The sequence below is a fragment of the Desmodus rotundus genome, chromosome 2 (assembly GCF_022682495.2).
Source record: "Desmodus rotundus isolate HL8 chromosome 2, HLdesRot8A.1, whole genome shotgun sequence".
NCBI lineage: Eukaryota > Metazoa > Chordata > Mammalia > Chiroptera > Phyllostomidae > Desmodus > Desmodus rotundus.
The window spans coordinates 87,121,655-87,142,477 of record NC_071388.1 but is presented as its reverse complement, the minus strand read 5'-3'; the positions used below and the strand labels follow the sequence as shown (position 1 = coordinate 87,142,477).

Below are 20,823 nucleotides of genomic sequence, written 5' to 3'. Positions count from 1 at the left end.
GGCTGGGGAGTCCAGGTTGGGGTCCAGACCCTACACTTCTCAGTGAGAACCCCCTGGCTTCTGAAATATCCTCTGAAACTTCGGCTGCTGCCTGTGGATGCCCAGCCAGCCCTTTCTCAGCATCTCTACATCCCCTACCATTCCTGTTCTGATAACGTGGCTTTTTTGTCTGTCTCTGGTTATAAGGCTTCTGTCCAGCCAGGGTTCAGTTGGTTGTTCAGGATGATTTCTCTGTAATTTAGTTGTAATTCTAGATTCTGGAAAGAGGTTAGTGTAGCTTCCACTTACTCCTCAACTGTCTTGGAAAATTCCAACAACAATTTTAAAAAGGGAAATTTAGAAACTAAATGATTATTTTAGACAAGAAGAAAAGTCTCATATTAATGACCTCAGCTTCCATCTTAAGAAGCTAAAAGAAAAAAAAATGAAACACAACAAGCAGAAGAAAAATATGATGTTGATCAGAGGACAATTCAATAAAGCAAAATATAAAAACAATAGAAAAATCACATAAACAATAACTGGTTCTTTGAGTAAATTAATACAATTGATAAAACCAGATAGATCAGGAAACATAGAAGCAAATTGCTAGTATCAGAGAGTTGAAGTCACTATAGATTCTACAGATATTGAAAGGATAAAATGAAAATATTTTGAACAACTTTATACCAATAAATTTATCAACTTAGGTGAGAGAGACAAATTATTTGAAAGGCACAAAGTACTAAAGTTTACTCTAAAGGAAATAGATAACTTGAATAGTCTTATATCTATTATATAATTAAATTTGTAGTTAAAAACCTTCCCAATTATCACTCAGCAGATATACTTAATTCATAAAACTCAAATTGTAATTGAGTGGAATTTAAAAGACATAAACCAGAAGCAAAGAGTTTAAGTATCTTTGGGGGCTAGGTAAATAATGTAAGTGAATGAGGTAAAATATTTATAGGAAAAAATAACTGCCAAAAATACAGTCAAACTTTATTTTCACTGAACCATGGTATATATAGAAATGTAAAGTAATATAAACATATGACAGCAAAGATTTTATTTTAATTTGAAAGTAAAACTTAAAGTCAATAAGTAATTATTAATTCTATTTCTTGTGGTATTTTTGGTTCTTCCCTAGAATCAGAAACATGATTCCTTTTCTTCTGCCCTTAGATATTACTATATTTTACATTTCCTATGACATTGTGGACAACTTCAAATATTTTACTTTAAATTATTAGCACTTAATTTTATACAGATTCATAACGGAAATAATTATTGACCGAAGTAGGCATTTCCAAAAGTGGATATAATTCTTACACAATGCGCCCTTCCTTCCTCTCTTTAAATAGGCGACTCCTTCTCATTCCTCAGTTCTCAAAGTTAAATTTTCCTCTTCAGAGGTGCCTTTTTTCCATTATTATTTTTCATTCTTCTATTTTTAATAGTATTTTTACTACTAGTAGCTACATTTTTTTTTTGTTAACCTGATACTCATCTTTTCTACTAGCCTTTAAGTTCCAAGGGGGCAGGGTCTCTATCTGTTTCCCTCATCATTGTATACCAGTATCTAACTTCATGCCTAAGTTACAGTGAGAGGTCAGTAAAAAATTGAAGAAAGAATGGATGAAATCCACTAAGCTCTGGCCAGAGGGCCCAGTTATCTTGGTCAGTGATGATTTGAGGCCCAATTAAGCTCCTATTCCAAATGGATAGAGATAACAGAAAAAAATTTAAATAACTTTTTGGAGGGATATTTGGGAACATTTATCAGAATTTAAGTTGAATACATACTTTGACCAAACTGTTGACCTTTCAGTAATGTATTCTATAGAGATTCACAATATGCACACCTTTTAAAGCAGCAATTCCTTTCCTATGCAAGAAGTCAGGCAACCAAACATGTGAAGAGATGCATTCTCATTACAATGTCATTTGTAAAAGCAAAAAACAGAAGTTGGAAATTAGCTAAATGTACTTCAAAATTATTAAGTAAATTCTGATATATTCATCAATGAGATGCTATGCAAGCATTAAAATTAAAATATATGACTGTATTATGTTATAGTTAAAAATCACCATGAAAATAAATTTATAATATATTGTTAAGTGAAAAAAATTAAATAACATGTACAGTAATTACTTCCCTTTTTGTTTAAAAAAAATTGATAAATGCACATGGGCATGCCCAGAAAAATATTTTGAAGGATATATAGGAAGTTGCTCCTAGTGATTATTTCTGGCTAGTGGAATTTCTATATTTTTTAAGATAATTGTTTATTGTTAAAAGAAACATGCACTAATTTTATAATAATTTTTAAAACTAATAAATATATTTCTATTTGGAAAAAAAGTACTTCTTAAGAAGATTACCCCACTTCTGTTAGGAATATACTTGAATGTCTCCCAGCCTTTTAATCAGAAATTTCTTCTCCCTTATGACCCAGTGATCCCACTTCTGGGAATATATCTGAAGAAACGCAAAACACTGGTTTGATAGCGTATATACACCCTATGCTCATTGCAGCATTATTTACAATAGTCAAGATTTGGAAGCAGTCCCAAATTAAATTTGACTTGACTTCACATGTTTGGTTGCCTGACTTCTTGCATAGGAAAGGAATTGCTGCTTTAATTTGGAAGTATCCATAAGCAGATGAGCAAATAAAAAAGATGTAATACACTTACACTAAAATACCACTCAGCTGTAAAAAAAGAAGGAAATCTTACCTTTTGTGACAACATGGATGGACCTAGAGAACATTATGCTAAGTTAAATAAGCCAGTCAGAGAAAGACAAATAGTATATGATTTCACTTATATGTGGAATCTAATGAACAAAATAGAAACAGACTCATAGAGACAGAAAACAGACTGAGAGCTGTTTGAGGGGTGGGGGTTTGGGGGTAAGGTGAAAAAAGTGAAGGGATTAAAAGAACCCTCATAGACACAGACAATAGCATGGCGTTCACCAGAGGGAAAGGTTGGTAGGGGGAGGTAAAAGAGGGTAAAGAGGAGATAAATGGAGATGAAAGGAGACTTGACTTGGTATGATAAACACAATACAATATACAGATGATGCATTATAGAATTGTACACCTGAAACCCATATAATTTTACTAACCAATGTCACCCCAATTACTGCAATAAAAATTTAAAAATAAAAAATAAATTTCTTCCCATTTTAGGATGTTCCACCTTGGTTAGAAAAGTGAAATTGTTTTTAAAAATTGACTTTTATTCTTCTTCCAATATGTTCCAGAACACACTTAATGCTTGAAATATATTTTTTTTTAATTTCATTGAGTATTATTGGTGAAGCTGCAACATCACCAAGCTCAATTTCCAAACTTGATTTTATTTTATGTTGTACTATTAGACATTTTAAAAGTGAATGCAAATAATTAATTCAAATAACTAGTTTTCATGACATTACATTCAGTGTCCAAGAACGTAAGCCCTGGTATGCCACCACCCCACCAACCAATGATCAGATTGCCACTCTGTCAAATCACGTTGTGTCACACATAGAGCTCTTGTTTCCCTTCATAATCTTCTTCAATACAGGCCGAGTCATAGTCCAGCTAGTGTACAGGTTCTCTGTTTGCACGAATCAGTCCAAACAGTCTAGCAGGGTCATCGTGAATGTTTTCCTCTACTGCCTGGTTGTCGGGTGGGAAGCTCTCCACCAGATTGGTCTTTGAAAGGCTGGTGTTTGTTCCATGTAGCAGCTCATCTTCATTCTTCTCTGACAAATAATTATTTTTTTTCCCAGGCTTTCTGTGCTTCCTCTCACAGTTGTGATTCAGTTGGGCATAAAACATCTGTGTTTCATCGATTGCCTACAAAGAAAGGCATATTAATTTTTCATTGTTAGTCCATTCTTGCACTTTGATGACTTCTGGGAATCTCTAAGTCCTATGAAAGGCAAGAAGCTTGTTTTCTGGACTTCAGCTACCTGGTTATGACAAATTTGTCAGGGTGATGGTAAAAAATAAGAGTCAACTCAAGATTTTTTAGTGAAAAACAGTGCTTACATAAAGTTTTTGTTTGTGTAGTTGTATTTCTTTCTTATACTTAAAATACATATGTACATTTAGATGGACTCTTACCTGCCTCTCCTCTGCCTTTACCTTAAGGAGTGCTTGCCCTATGTTGCTCTTACCAAGTAACTTAATAATTGGTCATTTAATGGTATCCACAAAAGTCCCCAATTATCCTACATTTTTCAGATTCAGAAATATAAAAATAACAGTGTTGATTTATATGACTAGTATTTGGCAATAAATATATCTCCCATATTTTCTTTTATTATTATCTCCTTTATTATTTTCTTCCTCCTGATTACCCCTCATGTCCCCTTTAAGCTTATTTTGGGTTGGCCTTGGAGATATTTATTTACATCTAAGAGGGTTTGGTAGTTCTCTCTGGTCTAGAGCTGGGTTAGCACTAGAACAGGAAGAACTAGAGACTAGGGGAACTTGGGGAAGCAATAGGCTGAAAAGCAAGACCTTGAATTTGGTGATGGAAATCTGAGGATTGAACTCCGTCTCTGTAATGTGCTAATCATGGCATCTTGGGCTGTTTTAAAAAACTATTCTGAGTCTCAATTTTCTTACTTATAAAAAAAAATGAAAGTACCTAAATTACAGTGTTCTGAGTAAAGAAAGATCATATACATGGAAGTTATAACCATTGTCCAAAGGTAAGGTGTGGGATTATACTTAGAATTTACAGGCTAAAACTTTAGGAAAGCTATTGAGTAAACCAAAAATTTCTGAATTAAGGATTTACTTTTATGATTAGGCCAAATTATATCAATTTGTGAGGGCAAGGGTAAAGAAGCAACATTGGATTAACTAACCCCCTAAAAAATGTATTATATTTTCTACCAGGCAGAAAAGATGGTCCTACTTACAACTTCTCTGGTAATTTTGTCTTATTATTTCTAAAATAATCATTTCTGGAAAATTGCAATAGCTGCCTAACAGGCATCTTTGCTCTGGTCTCTTTCCTCTGCCAGTGAGCGTGTATATTATATTCAAATTATCTTCCTACGGCACAACTTTCACACTTTTACCATCCTGTCTCCAAAATTTTAGCCTATATACTAAAGTTTGAATTTTATATCCTGACATTCAAAGTTTTCTGTGCTTGTTAGTACTCCACCTTTAAATCTGGATCCCTACTACTCCCCTGCATGAACTCTGTGTCTCAGGCAAACTGAACAATTCATTGCTCCCCTGTACACACCTTGTACATTTAGCTCCTTTGTCTTTGCCCAGACAGAAAGAGAAGGAGATGTCACTGATGTTCATAAATAACCAGAAGACACTCAGTATTACAAAGGAATAGATAGATATCTATTGTGTCTGGCCAGCACTTTGTTCTATTCTCTTTTTTTAAATAAATAAATTCTTCATTTTCCTTTGGTAAAGTCCTCTCCCTTACCTGTTCTTAGATAAAAGTACTGTACCCCAGAGCCAGCACAGGACTAAGCATATGATGTAGGCTGGGACCAATCACACCATCCATCCCCCTGGCAATAGGAGTTGGCCCTAGAATAGACGACATGTGGTTTCAGGAGAACCAATTATATGTCATGTTTGGGATGGATGCACAGGTGCAGGAATAGAACATGTTGTTTCCTGGAGCTGAGAGGAAGAAAACTTGGGACTTGCAGCAGCTTACCAAACCTCAGTGGAAGAGTCTGTGGTAATAGAAGAGAATGAAGTCAGTAACGGAGGGAAGCAGGGAGGGAAGAGAAACAAAGAGAGCCCTCGTAGTCAGTCATCTCAAAAACAAAACACACCCTTACAGGTCACTGTCATCTGACCAGTTATGTTCTTTTTATGCTAAAGTGGTTTGAATTGAGTTTCTGCACTTACAGCCTTAAGCATTCCAATAATGTATGTCTGATCAACAATCGGACAACTTTATCAAGTGCTGCAGAGTTCAAAAACTGTGACCCTGGGAAAGAATTAAAAATTGTACCTGGCACAGTCACTGTGATTTCCCAAGTGTTACTTTAGTTGAGTGCATGGGTGAAAAATATAGAGCCAGGGGTAAAAGAATGGATGTCCATGGAAAGAAATGAAAATAGTAGAGGAAAGTAAAAATCAGTTTAGGAGTTACAGGGATAAACGACTTGAAGTCAAGTTTTGCTTTGTTTTAAATATTGGGGTGATTTGTGCATATTGATAGGTTTGTTAAAAAATTGATTTTAGAGAGAGAGAGAAACAATGACATGAGAGAGAAACATCGATCGGCTTCCTCCAGTATGCCCCCAACCAGGGATCAAACCCTCCAACCTAGGTATGTGCCCTTACCAGGAATCAAACCTGCAACCATTTGGTGTACAGAATGACGCTCCAACCAACTGAGCCGCCCAGTCAGGGCAAAATAGTTTTTAAAAGTGAAAAATGGAGACAAATAATTTAATGTTTAAGATCTTGAAAGACATAGGAGAAATGGTCAAGAGCATAAGGAGTAGTACTGGCTTTGGAAAGGAGAGAGGGTGCTTCTGACATAGGAGGGAAAGGAGAGGTTGAGGAGCGATTTTGACATGAAGAAAAGAGAAGAGGAGCAAGCTCACACTTGTGTCTCTCAGATATTTTAGGACATGAGAATTCTTGAGGACTCATTTTATTAGGTTTGCTGATAAACTCTGCCTAGTTAAAGAAGAGTGAAATACTGAAATGACAAGTTCTGAACCATATAAGTTATTTTCAAAGGGCAAGAGACTTATTTCCATTTTTCCAACAAACACTTCATTCATCAAGTTTTATGCATAATATCGCAGATTCCTTATGCTTTCGTAATGGACTATAGTAACAAAGTAAGCATGATAGAAGCAAACTGGGCAGTGTTTTTGAAGATAATGATCATTCTAACAAAATGGAATTGAGCAAATATAAACAAATTACTTTTAATTTGTGAAACGAAATTTGTGACAAGGGTGTAATAGGATAAAAACTAATCTCCTTAGAGTATCTTTAATTATGTAGTTTATAAAATAGCAGGTGTTTAAGGACATTTTAAGGCTCAGCACACTTGCCACTTTAGTAAAAACCTGACGCAACTCCAATAAAGCTGGCCTGCTCAATCCGTATGTATTAAAAGTAACTTCTATTCCAAATTCTCAGGTTTTTTATAGCTAGGGTGCTATGAATCTCTCTACATTTTAGATGGTGTGGTTATATTTTCACCTTATTTTAGAGGTTTTCCTTTTATTATCATGGATTTAGCTGGTCATATTATAACATGTTTTTTCATACCTTCTATCTAAAATGACATTTTACAATTAATTGAACATAGATGACAGATTTGCCCATTAGAGAGCAACTTTACACTTGCTCAAACCTCACCACATCTTGCTTTCTTAATAAAAAATTCAAGAATTTTGATTGTGTAGGGAATTTGTATAAAGAAAAATAGAAAAAAATCTACCTTATTGAGAAGTTTCAAGATGTGACCCATCTCTGGAAGGGGAATATTTTCTGTGAGACAGGATTAAGTTTAGATTCTGTCTCCCCACCTAGTCCCTGAGTGCTCTGGGGCAAGTTTTTCATCCTTTTCAGTCTTTTCAAGAGTGTTGAATGGGAATTCTAATGCTGCCTCCCTCACAGAAATCTGAGAAGATAACACATATAAAGACATAATACAAGGCCTGACACATAACAATGGCATTGGAAATACTGGCCCCACGGCTATTGCTAGACAGTAGCAAGAGTGCACATCATGGAAGGAACACAATCTGAGAGAAGAATTAATAAGAACTATTTTAACTAAATGTATATACTTTAACAGCAGGTAGGCTCAGAATTGTGAATGGCTTTCGATGAAGTCAGTCTAAGAAGGTTGAGCTGATTGTGGTAGAAAGAGAAGAAACCATTAATTTCTTCCAACGTTTTTATACATTTTTGTTCAAACTATCGCCCTGCCTATCGCCACTTACTGTGTGTAAATCTCTTGCCGCAAGACCAAAGACACAGGACTTGTATGAAAATTTATACCCCTTTGCCTTGTAAAATAGAAGTGTGGTCTTTTATATCCAGCTAATTTACCTTTTAACTAAAGTTTTCTCTCTCTCTCTCTCTCTCTCCCCTCTTCCCCATAAATTACTAACATCTAGGTCTTTGAGCATTATAATGTGTCAACTTTTATATTTACCTCTGTGACACAATTTTTTCAATCTGAAAGTAAAAAGCTTAATTGATTACTTAAGAAGAAAATCAACTGTTCCATTTAAATCTATTGCCTTTGTAATTGCACACAATTTTGACTCTTTGAATGTGGGTCTGAGTGGTGTTTACTTGCCTTTGAGTTTCCCTTTAGAGCTCAGGTCCCCAAACTTGACACATTCAGACTGCAAAATTTCTAACAGCTTCTTTAGTTGTGCATCAGAATGCATTGCTTTTCTGCTCTTAAAACCTGCAGCTGCGCTGTGCTCAAACTAAACTTGACCCCAGACACAGAAAACAGAACTCACCTGTGCAGGTGGGGTGGCTTCCTGCAGTTTATTCACAGATCTCTCTGGTCGGGCTTTCATTTGTTCATAGCAGTTTTCATCTGTTGGTTCTTAGGAGTTGAAAAGATTGTGATTCACGATGGAAAAACAGAATATGCTGGCACAAGTAAAACTACATGACCCAAAACGACATTTAGCTATAAATGTAAAACCCACAAGAATCATTTAACTTGTCTTTGTTCATGAAGATACAAAGAGGTAAGAAAGCACTAACTGTTCTCTGCAGGTCAGATGGTGAAGTCTTTGGCCCACAGTGGTGACAACAAGTCAAGAGGAGGTCACTTGGGATAAGGACTAGATCACAGTCATTTGTAGGCCAGGACAACCTCAAACTACCATTTAGATGTTATAGAGATCCCATGAGTTAAATTTTTGCCTGTGTTCTCTTCTCTTTAAGTATGATTGGCATAATGCACAGTGTACCTGCATTGATGATTACAATCTGGCAATGTTTTTCCATGAGTTTTCCTGAAGCATTCTGAACCTTAAATCCTAGTTTTGAAAAACAGGGTTTAGATTATAATGTTTTTTCTGTAAATCAGTGACAGGACACTTCAGCCAGTCTGTTCTGAAGCTGTCTAATGCCGACTCTAAGAACAAGATCTCTTGGAGATCTTGTGCAGTGTCCACTAGCCAGCGGACAGGCACTCATTTCAGCCTGTGAGGATACTTGTATTGAATCATTCGTGCCTTTCTTACCCCAGAGCCCTCTATTTAAAAGGGAGAGGAAAGAGAGAGTCTGTGACTGGTGGGATGGCCAGTCACCTGGCAGAAATGTGGACCGCCCCAATTTGGTCACATTAAAAAAGTTATATTTACTATAATACAAGGTATCTCATCATTATTCAACCCTTTCTGAAAGCAACACAAAAGAAAGAGTCCACAGGATGGTATTTCTCGAAGCACAGTCCATGGAATACGTGCATTAGAATCACCTGGGAGGTTTGTTAAATAGCAGATCCCTAAGTCTATCCTGCACCTGCTAAATCAGAACCTGTGGGAGTGACTCATGTGCTCACTTAGACATGGAGAAAATTATAGGTACGGTGGGCTTCAAGCCACCAGAGTACATAAGAAATGAAGTCCTCAAATATTATAGGTGAGCACCATGAGTCTGCAAGGTGAAACAGGAGGGAAAATTCATTTCAATAGTTCCTTCGTGAAAAGCAGTTCCTGATTCTTCAAAGTGCAGGGATTAGAGGGTACTTGACAATGGAACAAGGACTACAATTATGTAAATTCTAGAATCCTATAAAACTCTCACATTCCTAGCTCTAGGAGAATTCCACATTGTTTTGGTATATAAAGAGTCAGATCCATTTAGTCGATTCCTGGAAATCTGTGTTTGAGACAGAGAGCCACAGGAGCTCGGCCCCAGTTCCCCTGCTGGGAATTAAGTGAAGTGTGTGGAAGGCAAGGTCGAGCTTAAACGCTGGCACCACCCTCCTGGCCTCTCTCACCAGAGCTCTGGGATCAGATCACAGTTGTCTGTTTTGAGGAATTTGGGGTGTTTTCTTTTTGGGTGGTTAGGATGTTTCAAGTAATAACACGTTGGGAATTGATGAGTACCTGTCACCTAAGAACAAACATATATAACCCACTCAGTGATGATTTAAGTCTCTCTCCCCACATGCTGTTGAAACAGCCCTAGGTTCTATACTTACAGAGAAGAGTTAAAACAAGGAAAACCAGAAAATGTATTCATTACTTCAGATATTTCACTGTAGATTTGCTTTTGTATATGGTACATAAAGCACTGTTTCCCTGGGTGGGTTATTTTCTGTTCTAGAAATAGTATTTCAGAGAATTCTGTGTGTCAAAATTCATGTAATAGAGCCTTCCTGCATTCTCATTACTACTAGAGTGAGATGGAGGGCATATGGAGAAAGGACATTAATTTACACTTAATGTTGTGATGCATTTATAATGTGTGGTTTTAGAAATGCATTCAAAATAATATGTTAAACATATTTGAATGTATGGCTATTATTGCAACATTTAAATGTGATTGTGACAAAAAGTAAGCTATCTCACAGTCTTTGTGGAATTGAGTGGGAGGGGCGTGTATTTAATTTAATGGGTAAGTTAATTTCTGAATAAATGAAACTTACCTGGGACCACCACATTATCCAAGTTACCATATATTGGTGTATCTTCAATATAATACTCATCTTCCCTATAATAAGGAAAAAGAAAGTATTAGAATCTACTTTACATATAGTTCTTAACTAATTTCTCAGTTAAATTCAATATTGGGTAAACTTGTTCTTCCTCACTCTTGGCCAATTAGGGTGGATACATTCATGTGCGATCGAGTGAACCAAGTCTGAAAGCCTGCCTGCACCGGTGTGTGTAGAAATTTGAAGTTATTTTTTGGAACTTCTTTCCTGAAATAATGATAGCAAGTACTTACTTAGTACTTAACTGTTTGTCAGATGCTACTTGAAGTGAATTTTATATATTCATTTATTCAATTCTTACAACAATCTGACCAAATAAGCACTATAGCACCCCTCTTTTAAAGGAATCTAAGGCACGGAGAGGTCGTATATTTTCTGAAGGTCGTGAGAGCAGTAAAGGGCAGAACTGGGATTAGAACCTGGGTTATCTGTACTTGTAATGATACATTGTTCTGCCTGTTTACGTGCCCAGACTTTCACTCTGAACAATCCCCAAAAACTATGTTTACTAAGTAAATATTAATTGACAGGGATGTTTAAAAAATAAAAGGCCAAGGAAATATTGGCAGATGCAGTAAAGTGATTGACTGCCTATTACACCCAGATGCTGTGCTGTTACATACATTATGTCAAAGATCCAGCAAAATTCTACTAAAATCCTATAATCACTCCCCACTTTCCATATGAGAAGTCTGAGATTCAGATAGATTAACGTATTTTGCCCAACCTTATGTGTAATATCAGCAATAACTACCAATTATTAAAGCTTTTCTTTATACCCGTGCTCATTCAACCCTCAGATGCATTTTGTTTTATCCCCACCGTGCATAAAAGGCATCTGCGGTTCACAGAGGTAAAGTCTCCAAAGACACGTAGACAGTAGCTGGCAGAGCTAGGACTGTGATGCAAGTCTGGTCTTGAAGCCCTGAATCTTACTTGCTCTTGACGTTTGATTAAGTTTCCTTACAGTCCTGTGTGAGTAATCCTATAAGGATTACAGCAGCCATCCCCAGCACTGTCACATGACCCTGGTGACCAGCTTTCACAACAGTGGTCTGGGGACAGACACCCATCAGGCAGTGAGAGGGACGTTTCATAACCCTGCTTTAACTTTGATATTACACATCACCAAGAGCTGGAGGGAACTGCGACAAAAGAAAACAAAACTCTTATCCCAAGGCATAACACCTATATTACTACAGTGCTTCTGAAAGAAGACAGTAAATGTAAACAGCATGTAGATGTCCTTAAAACATTACAGATCAAATGATACCTGGGTAAAATGGTTTGAAAAGTCCAGAAGCTGGCATGTATTTTGCTTATCTTATAACAAAGGAACTCATACATACACTTCTTTTATCCATATTTCAATATAGCTTAATATTAGGATACAACGGGGCCCCGCTCATGGTTTTTCTCTGGCTATGCAGAGAGTATAATAGCAACACGTAAAGAATTTTTAATAAGACAATCCATCTATTTTCCTAGCCCACACAGATAGCAGATACAATCTGAAAATGATAAATCACGTTAAAAAAATGAACGTCATTTCATTCCTTATGAATGAAAATAAGATGTGATTTATAATGCAGTGCCCTGTGTCTATGGGCAGGTCCCAAATGATTAATCATGTCAAATAAAATATTATTCAGAAGCAGTTACCTAACTAACAAATTTGTGTGTGTGTGTGTGTGTGTGTGTATAACACTTATCAATGCCAAATAGCTTCAGCCTATTGTAAATATTTAATAAACTTCAAGCACATATATTTTACATGGTAGATTAATTGCTATTAAAAGTAAATTCATAAATAAGCTTAGATCCCAGAGGCCAGTGCATTTCTGAGTTTTGGCCTAGATCAAATTCTCCATTGCTCAGAAAAATGTCTGAAATAGTCCTCTAACCAATAAGCACATTAAATGACACTCCACAATCTAAAATAATATTGTCTTTTATTAGGGTCCATATTTTCAACTTTTACATATATTTTCTCTAGTTTATATTTTAAAGTTATTTATATTTTACTATTATTTTATTGTGAAGTCCTTTTTAGAAAAACGTCTTAATACTTTATTATCTAAATAAATTAAATAATTAAATTCAATTCTTAAAAAGTGATTACTTCTGCCTGGGTGACTTTGGGCATAAATTCTCTGAGTTACGTTTCTTATTTATTAATCAAGGATATTAAACTATTTAACTTCTATTATCCTTTTCAGTTCCCAAATTGTATGATATAAATGCAGCATTCTAATATCCAAATAAAAATGAAAGATATTTCTACAAAACTAAATAAAAGTATTTTAAGAGACTGGGAAGTTGTCATATTGAGGAAAGAGCAAGTAGGGTCTATCAGAAGTTGGTTTGGGTGTTAACTTGATTTGCTTACTAGGCATTTCTGTGAATCACCAGATATGTGTTTGGGCTCCATGAATGTATAAATGTTATTTAAAGCTATGGGTAATTTTGGCTTTGAAAGTACAAAGAAATAGACAAGTGGTGAAGTATATATATAAATGCGTGAATTAACATGCCAACCACTTTTTATAGATAAAATCTGCATTGTATAATCAATTTTTGCCTAACTGGAGATTCATTGCAATAGATTGATTATTAAACCCTTGAGGGAATCTGCATCTTTCCATCTTTGTATCTCTACTGTTCAGTGAAGTTCTTACTTGTTGAATGCATTATATTAAATGTTATAAAAGAAACAACTCTTTTCTGCATTTTCCTTACAGCTAAGAGCCTGTTTGCTTTGAAAATTTTATGAATTTTCCCTTCTGACTCTTACTGTCTTCGTCCCCAAACTACCAACCCGGTCTTTAACAAAATGATCAAGTCACGAGACTCTCTATCATATTACATCTTAATTGCCCTTCAGATGACAAGTATCAAATCAATCATTAGATTAACTTATACATAATTAGGTAGGATTTTCTTTGTTACAAAGTTAGCAAATTACTCTTGATTTGAGTAATTACTTAATGACTTGAAAATTATGTTACAGAATCCAAGGTTAAGAGTACTCATGAAAATAAGTTGTGAGTGTGTGAATCTGCCTGTAGCCCAGACTGAATCTGCCAGACATTCCCATATGGAGAAGAAAAAAACAACCGATCCTTTAGAGGCTTCTAGTCTCATCCTACTGACTGACAAAAAGAAAATTAAATAAATTAACCTACATCATAAATTAAAAAAAAAATCTTATCCCACTGACTGAGAAAGCTCTGTGTTTTTAAAAGACCTTTAAGTCTATCAGTTTGCCATTTCAGAAAGATCCTGGAGTCCTCAGTGCAATTCTCTGTATTTAGATTTTTTTATGCAAAAGAGAAATCTCCATTCTAATGAAACATTTGGGTCAGAATATACTGTCTAAGAATATAAAACTCACTATTATGATTTACACCATAAACCTTTTGTAAAAAAAAAAAAAAGCAGCAGCAGCAGCATTACACTATACAATTTCTCTGTAACTAGTTCAATAAGTACTAAAGAGAATAAGTTATACCTATAACTGCATATTACTTCAGAGTTGATTTATCACATTTCTCTAGTGGTTGACATTATCCTTAGAAACAGCATACCACAAAGCATTCTAATCAATGCATGCATGTAAACATATCTTAAATTTTATTAGGTATTGCCAGATTTCTGTTCACCCTCCATTCTTAAGGACCACATAATTTTATTTATTTATATATATATATATATGAATGTATTTTTCAATATAATCTGAATCATAATCTAGGATATTTTCTCTTGAAATTGATGATAATTCTAGAGATAACAGTCTGGAGTCCCATTCTGTTCTTCACCCAGCTCTCTCACTGACTCAGGAGAAATAAGTAACTGGGGCAGAAAATGATGCTATAGTTTTTAATTTTCAGATGGGAGTAAAAGTAATTACAACTTACTTTTCATTTTATTTTTAATCCAAATACAATATCCCTGAGCCAAACCTATCAGCAACATAGCATTTGTTACTTTCTCTAATTAATTGGGAATCACAATACATAACTCATTTTCTACATACCTGGGAATGTAGTCTTCAGAGTACCTGTATATTTTACCTGAAAGATATTCAAAATAGACAAATTAAAAGAAATTTTGACATATATTTGTTAAATCTCCTAGAAAGGGTTGTGAGGGGAACTTAGCCTCAATGTCAGTTAACATCTTGAATCAAACCATTTGGTCACCACTCTTTGAACTAGGGATAATGATCATCTCTAATTTGGGCGAATCATAGTCCATATACTCTCTTGGTAATTTGGGAGTGAAACACAGGGCAGCAGAAAAAAGGAAATAATAAAAATTAGAGCAGAATTGAATGAAACAGAGAACAAAAATACTATACAAAAAATTAATACAACAAAGAGCTGGCTCTTTGAAGAGATTAAAAACAGACAAACCCCTGTTTAGAATCACTAAGGAAAAAAAGAGAAAATACTCATATATACAAAATCAGAAATGAAAAATGATATTATAGATAATACAAAGGATCATACTAAAATACTGTGAAAGACTGTATACCACTAAATTAAAAAACCTAGAAGAAATGGAGAAATTTCTAGAAGTATATAACCTTCCTAGAATGAATGATGAAGAATTGGAAAATCTAAATAGACCAATCAACAATGAGGAAATTGAAACAACCATCAAAAACCTCCCAAAAAGTAAAAGTCCAAGACCGGATGGCTTCACTAGCAAATTCTACCAAACATTCAGAGAAGATTTGATACCCATCCTTCTCAAAGTCTTCCAAAAAGTTGAAGAAAAGGCAACACTTTCTGGCCCATTTTATGAGGCCAACATAACCCTGATACCAAAACCTGGTAAGGATAACACACACATACACACTCACACATACTACAGACCAATCTCTCTGGTTAATATAGCAAAAATCCTAAACAAAATACTAACAAACCCTTTACAATACATTAAAAAAATAAATACATCACGACCAACTGGGGTTCATTCCAGGAGCACAAGGAGGGTTCAACATATGTAAATCAATCAATGTAACACACCACATTAAAAGAAAGGATAAAATCATATGATCTTATCAATAGATACAGGAAAAAAATTTGATAAGATACAACATTTATGATTCATTTATGATTAAAACACTCAATAAAATGTGTACAGAAAAAAGTACCTCAACATAATAAAGGCCATATAAGATAAACCCTCAGCTAATACCATTTTCAATGGCAAAAAACTGAAAGCTTTTTCTCTAAAATCAATATAGGAATGTCCACTCTCACTGCTCTTATTTAACACAGTTCTGGAAGTCCCAGCCAGAGCAGTCAAGCAAGAGAAAGAAATAAGAGGCATCCCAATTAGGGAAGAAGTAGCAAAAGTGTCACTTTTTTGCAGATGACACATTCCTAAACACTCCACCAAAAATCTATTTGTTTATTGTTACTAGAAATCAAATCAATGTATAAAAATCTACTCCTTTCCTATATATTAACAATTAAACTTCAAAAAAAGAAATGAAAAAAAAAACAATTTCTTTTGCAATTGCAACCAAAAGAATAGAATACATAGGAATGAACTTGAAACTAATATGATCTTATTAACCACTGTCACCTCCATAAATTTCATGTTTAAAAAACAGCAAAATGGCTTTTGAAAGAAACAGTCTGGGGCGCTGCAGTGACAAGACTGATGAGTGGATGTAGGGCTGTGAAACCATAAACAAATCACGTGCCAATCAAAGAAAGTAACCCAGGTGGTGGTTCAAAGGCGAATGACAGGAAATATTTTTATTTTAAATTAAATATATGTATTCGAAGTTGAAAAAATAGTTTCCAGACATTTTTAAGTGAAAGACAGTAGATTTATAAGGAATGATTGAGGGACATTAAGGCAAATTCAGAGTACAGCTTTAATAAGACCAATATTACAAAGAAGTGTATCTTATCTGTTCATCAATAAATTTTCTTTGATGTTGAACTGGAAGGATGTATATAATATTATACTTATTTTATTTTGATTAGATATGATTTAACCTGCCATTAAATTAAAGCCAAAATTTTGCAGAAGTTACTTTTATAAAAATGAAGCCCAGTATTATCTAAGTCTCTGACAATGACTCAGACACAATAGGGACCAAATAGAGGTCTTTCAGCCTTAACATATGAAAAACACTGTACCGGTAAGGAACTAGCACAAACATTTCCAAATAATTGAGTGAATTGTCAAACAACTACAAAGATTATTTTTAGGTAGATTTACCTGCAACAAAATTAAGTTATTCTCCAGAGAGGTCATTAATTGTTAGAGAAGCATTATTGGAACAACATCAAAATCATCACATTGGAGGATAAAATGGACAGGTCACATGTCAATGTGTTTGGAATAATTCTGTGAAGGACCAAATGTGGGAAGTTTTTGCAAAACATATACACAGAGCAACTGTGGGACCACAAATGATGAATGTAATCCACTGGGGGTATATCTAAAATACTCTTCTGCTAGCCAACAGGAAATGCCCTAGCAAGAGCTGCATAATAAAAATGCAGTTGTTTTCAACTACCTTCAGATTAGTCCTGTGAATAGGAAAGCACGTAGATGTAGGGAGAAGCAGAGAGATGTCTGCTGTTGCACAAAACCACACGCTAATGGAAGATTGAGAAACATAAACAATTTCAATGAGCATAAGAATAAAAATTAGTTAATACAGACCAAAAAAATTGTAAACTGGAAAATACAAAATATGTGGGGGCTTTTTGATATGACAGAAATGTTCATACTCAGGTAATCAATAATTATTCAGGTTTGTCTAGAATTAAAGTGCATATCATATACAAGAATAGCCTGATGTATCATGGAAAAAATTCAGGGTGAGAAACAAGAAGACTTTGGATTTAAGTATTAGCTCTTTGATGTATTTGCCATGTGACAACATGCAAATCACTTCAAAACTCTGGTCTTGGTTTACCCATAAGCAAGGATAATAATGTCTCCATCAGGCAAGTAAATGTAGAAAATACATAAAATAATTTTTGTAAAAACCTCATAGAAAATGACAAAGTTTATTTTTAATACTATACATTCTAAATGCATACCACATAACAAACCACAATTTAACTGTGCTGATTTCAATTGGGAAGTTTCTTCATTAAATGGATTAGCTGAAAACAATGTATATAAGTACAATGATATTTTGATGATAAAATATTTATAAGCAAAGCTTGATTTAGAATGAAATAAGCAAATCTCACCTTTGGCAGAGGCATTGTCACCAACTGAATATTGAATTGAAAGAACAGATAAAAAATAAAGAAGTGAAAACAAAAATAAAGAGTGACATTACTTAGAATAAGAAAAAATAAGTGTGGAGTAAAAATATTCCCCCAAACAAAGATTTTTAAAGAACAATGTGTGCTTTCGATGGCGGTGGTTGGAGTGGAATGATGGTGCCTGGAAAGTACCCTGGTGTTATGGGCGAAAGGACAGCTCTATAGAATGAAAATGTGGTTGGACATATTATCACCAGAGAACAGCAAAAGAGAGTTTTAGACCAAAAAGCCTTGTGAGGAAAAAAAGTGGAAGCCATTACGTAAAGTATGCAATATACTAATGTAATGCTTAGGTAAAAAGAAGTGAACTAACACAATGTGAAGAAAAAAATAACTAACAGGTAAAAAAATTATATTGCAAGATGAACCATTTTGAAGAAGCACCCTGAAGAGGGGAACTCTAAAGAAAAGTTCAAGGACACCGTCCTGTTCCAGGCCACTCTGAGGGCTTACATGTGTCATCTGGAGTTGGACACTCGGGACACGTGTAGGTTCAGTTTTACAATGCTCACTATACAAAGTGTAATAGAATATGATCTCCTGAAAAAGGGAAGTAGTAATCAAATGTCTAAAGGTTCCAGCCAAGGAGACAGGTCAGCAAGCCCAGGCTCCTGAAAAGGGCTTGCTCTGACGTGAGGGCTTACAAGTTTATTTACAAATAACTGGAATGATTTAAAAGCTACCTAATCATTTCAATGATTATCAGTAAAACGAAAACGCAGTTCTTATTTAGCTGTAAAGCAGTATATTTGTAAGACTCTGCTTGAGAAGAGCTGGGTGAGTTTTCATAACCCTCTCCTGTGATTCAGATACAAACGCTTTGTTTGTGTCTGGTTCATGGTTGAGAGGGTGTGAGCAAACAGTTGCTTTTGTGTTTCCCCGTTATAGTGTTCACCCTTCCATGCACAATACAAAACAACAAGAAACAACAGCACATGGCTGAAACCCCATAATAAAAAATGATTTGATACATTTTCAATGTGAAAAATGTGCCATAATTTTCTAGTGAATAGGAGATGTACTGATAAGACTTTGATGTATGAGCAAATCATACACTTGTTTTATCCTTCTCAAAACAGAGACGAAAGGCTGGATAAAGAAAAAAAATATATATATATATATTGCTTTAAAGAAGAAAAAAATGAATGCAATCCTATCAGAAAAAAGGAAATAAACATAACCTTCCTAAAGAACAGATTTGGACCAAGAATCACATAAAAATGAAAGATTTATTTTGGGGGGAAGGAAGAACTGCGTTTCAAAGCTTCTACTGAGCACTACTACAGAAACCATCAAGGAGAGGCTTATCTTGCCTATCTGATTGAATGTGAAGATATTACATTGTTGCTGGGATAGAGGTTGTCTTTTGTAAGCTACTTAATACATAAGCAGAGCTTACCCACCGACTGTTTGCCAAGGTGGAGTCACATCTTGCAAGTTTCTTAACCACAAAGAATAGCACAAAGATGCAAAAATAAAAAGTTATGTGAGGCAAGATACAGGGGTATTTCATTCCCAGGCCAAGAGGCAGAAAAGCTGGCTAATCGGGTAGAATCTCTTCTAGTTTATCTGCCTAGCAGAAACAAAGCAAGGAGGAATCTTCAAGAAAGAGGGAAGAAGTCTGTTTGCAGAGCTAATCCCAAATCCACCTGGGATCTCTGGGTGAGAAAGAAAGATAGTGCTATCTGCTCATATGTAATAGAAAGGCAGGCAGTTATTACTAATACTCGGGAAAAGATGTGGGGAGAAGTTGGGGAGGTGGGAAGGGACAGTGGGCAGAAAAAGTGGAGGGGACAGGATTGAAGGGCGTTCTTTCAGGGTGAATAAACATTGCTCCAAGGCTAATCTTAGGTTTGCTCACTCAGAGAGTGCAAGACCCAGGGTTGTGTGCACCACCTAAGGAGGATACATTGCGTCTCAAATAAAACAATTTGCAACAGGTCAAGGTTTAGAACCAATTCCATGAAAGCATACAGAAAACTCTCTAAAATGAACCTGTATGCTACTAAAATGAACACAACAGGTATTACTAAAACTTGGGTGATTGTACAGTTGTGTTAATAAAACAAAGATGGGGACAAGACACGAGATGGGAGCTGGAGAGGGCCTGGAGGGCGTAGGAATGATGGGAGCAGAAAAGAAGCCAGAGGAACTAATGTTCACTCAAATAACGGACATTAAAATTAAATGGGATAATGTTTCCATAGCGAGGTCTTAACAAATGGTTGTGGAACGAGGGTAGGAAGCACCAGGGCTACCCGGAATGGTGATGTGGGCCATACACTGTCCAGGACCAACCACTGTTCTGAGGTACAGTAGTCCCTCCTTATCTGTGGTTTCTGTTACCTACAGTCAACTGTGGTTCAAAAATATTAAATAGAAAACTCCAGAATAAACAATTCATACATTTTAAATTGCATGGTATTCTAAGTAGCATGATTGAACCTCAGGCTGTCCCGCTATGTCCCACTATGTGAATCAGTGAATCATCGCTTTGTCCAGCCCATCCACATTGTGGACACTCCCTACCCGTTGGTCACTTAGTAGCCCTCTCAGTTAGCAGATCAACTGTCACGGTGTCACAGAGCTTGTGTTTAAGTAGCCCTTATTTTATTGTAAGTTTTCTAATTTATTATTAGCTACTGTTGTTAATATAAAAACTAAACTTTATCATAGGTACATACATAGGAGAAAACACATAGTGTATATAGGGTTGGGTACTAGCCACAGTTTCAGGTATCCACTGGGGGTCTGGAACATGCCCCCCATTACTAAAGGGGATACTGTGTTCATATAGTTATGTATA

At 35.4% G+C, this 20,823-nt stretch overlaps 1 protein-coding gene across 1 annotated transcript in view; it reads right to left on the bottom strand.

Moving 5' to 3' along the window:
* Positions 1–452: 452 nt before the first annotated feature.
* Positions 453–20,823, bottom strand: part of TRAT1 (T cell receptor associated transmembrane adaptor 1) — a 35,594-nt gene continuing 15,223 nt past the window's right edge. Inside the window, exons 3-6 of the mRNA XM_045185949.3 lie at positions 14,741–14,777; positions 10,636–10,700; positions 8,486–8,574; positions 453–3,836 (exon numbers count right to left, since the gene is read on the bottom strand). Coding sequence (XP_045041884.2) covers positions 3,579–3,836; positions 8,486–8,574; positions 10,636–10,700; positions 14,741–14,777 — 449 coding nt within the window. The 3' untranslated portion in view covers positions 453–3,578. The remainder of the gene's footprint in view (positions 3,837–8,485; positions 8,575–10,635; positions 10,701–14,740; positions 14,778–20,823) is intronic.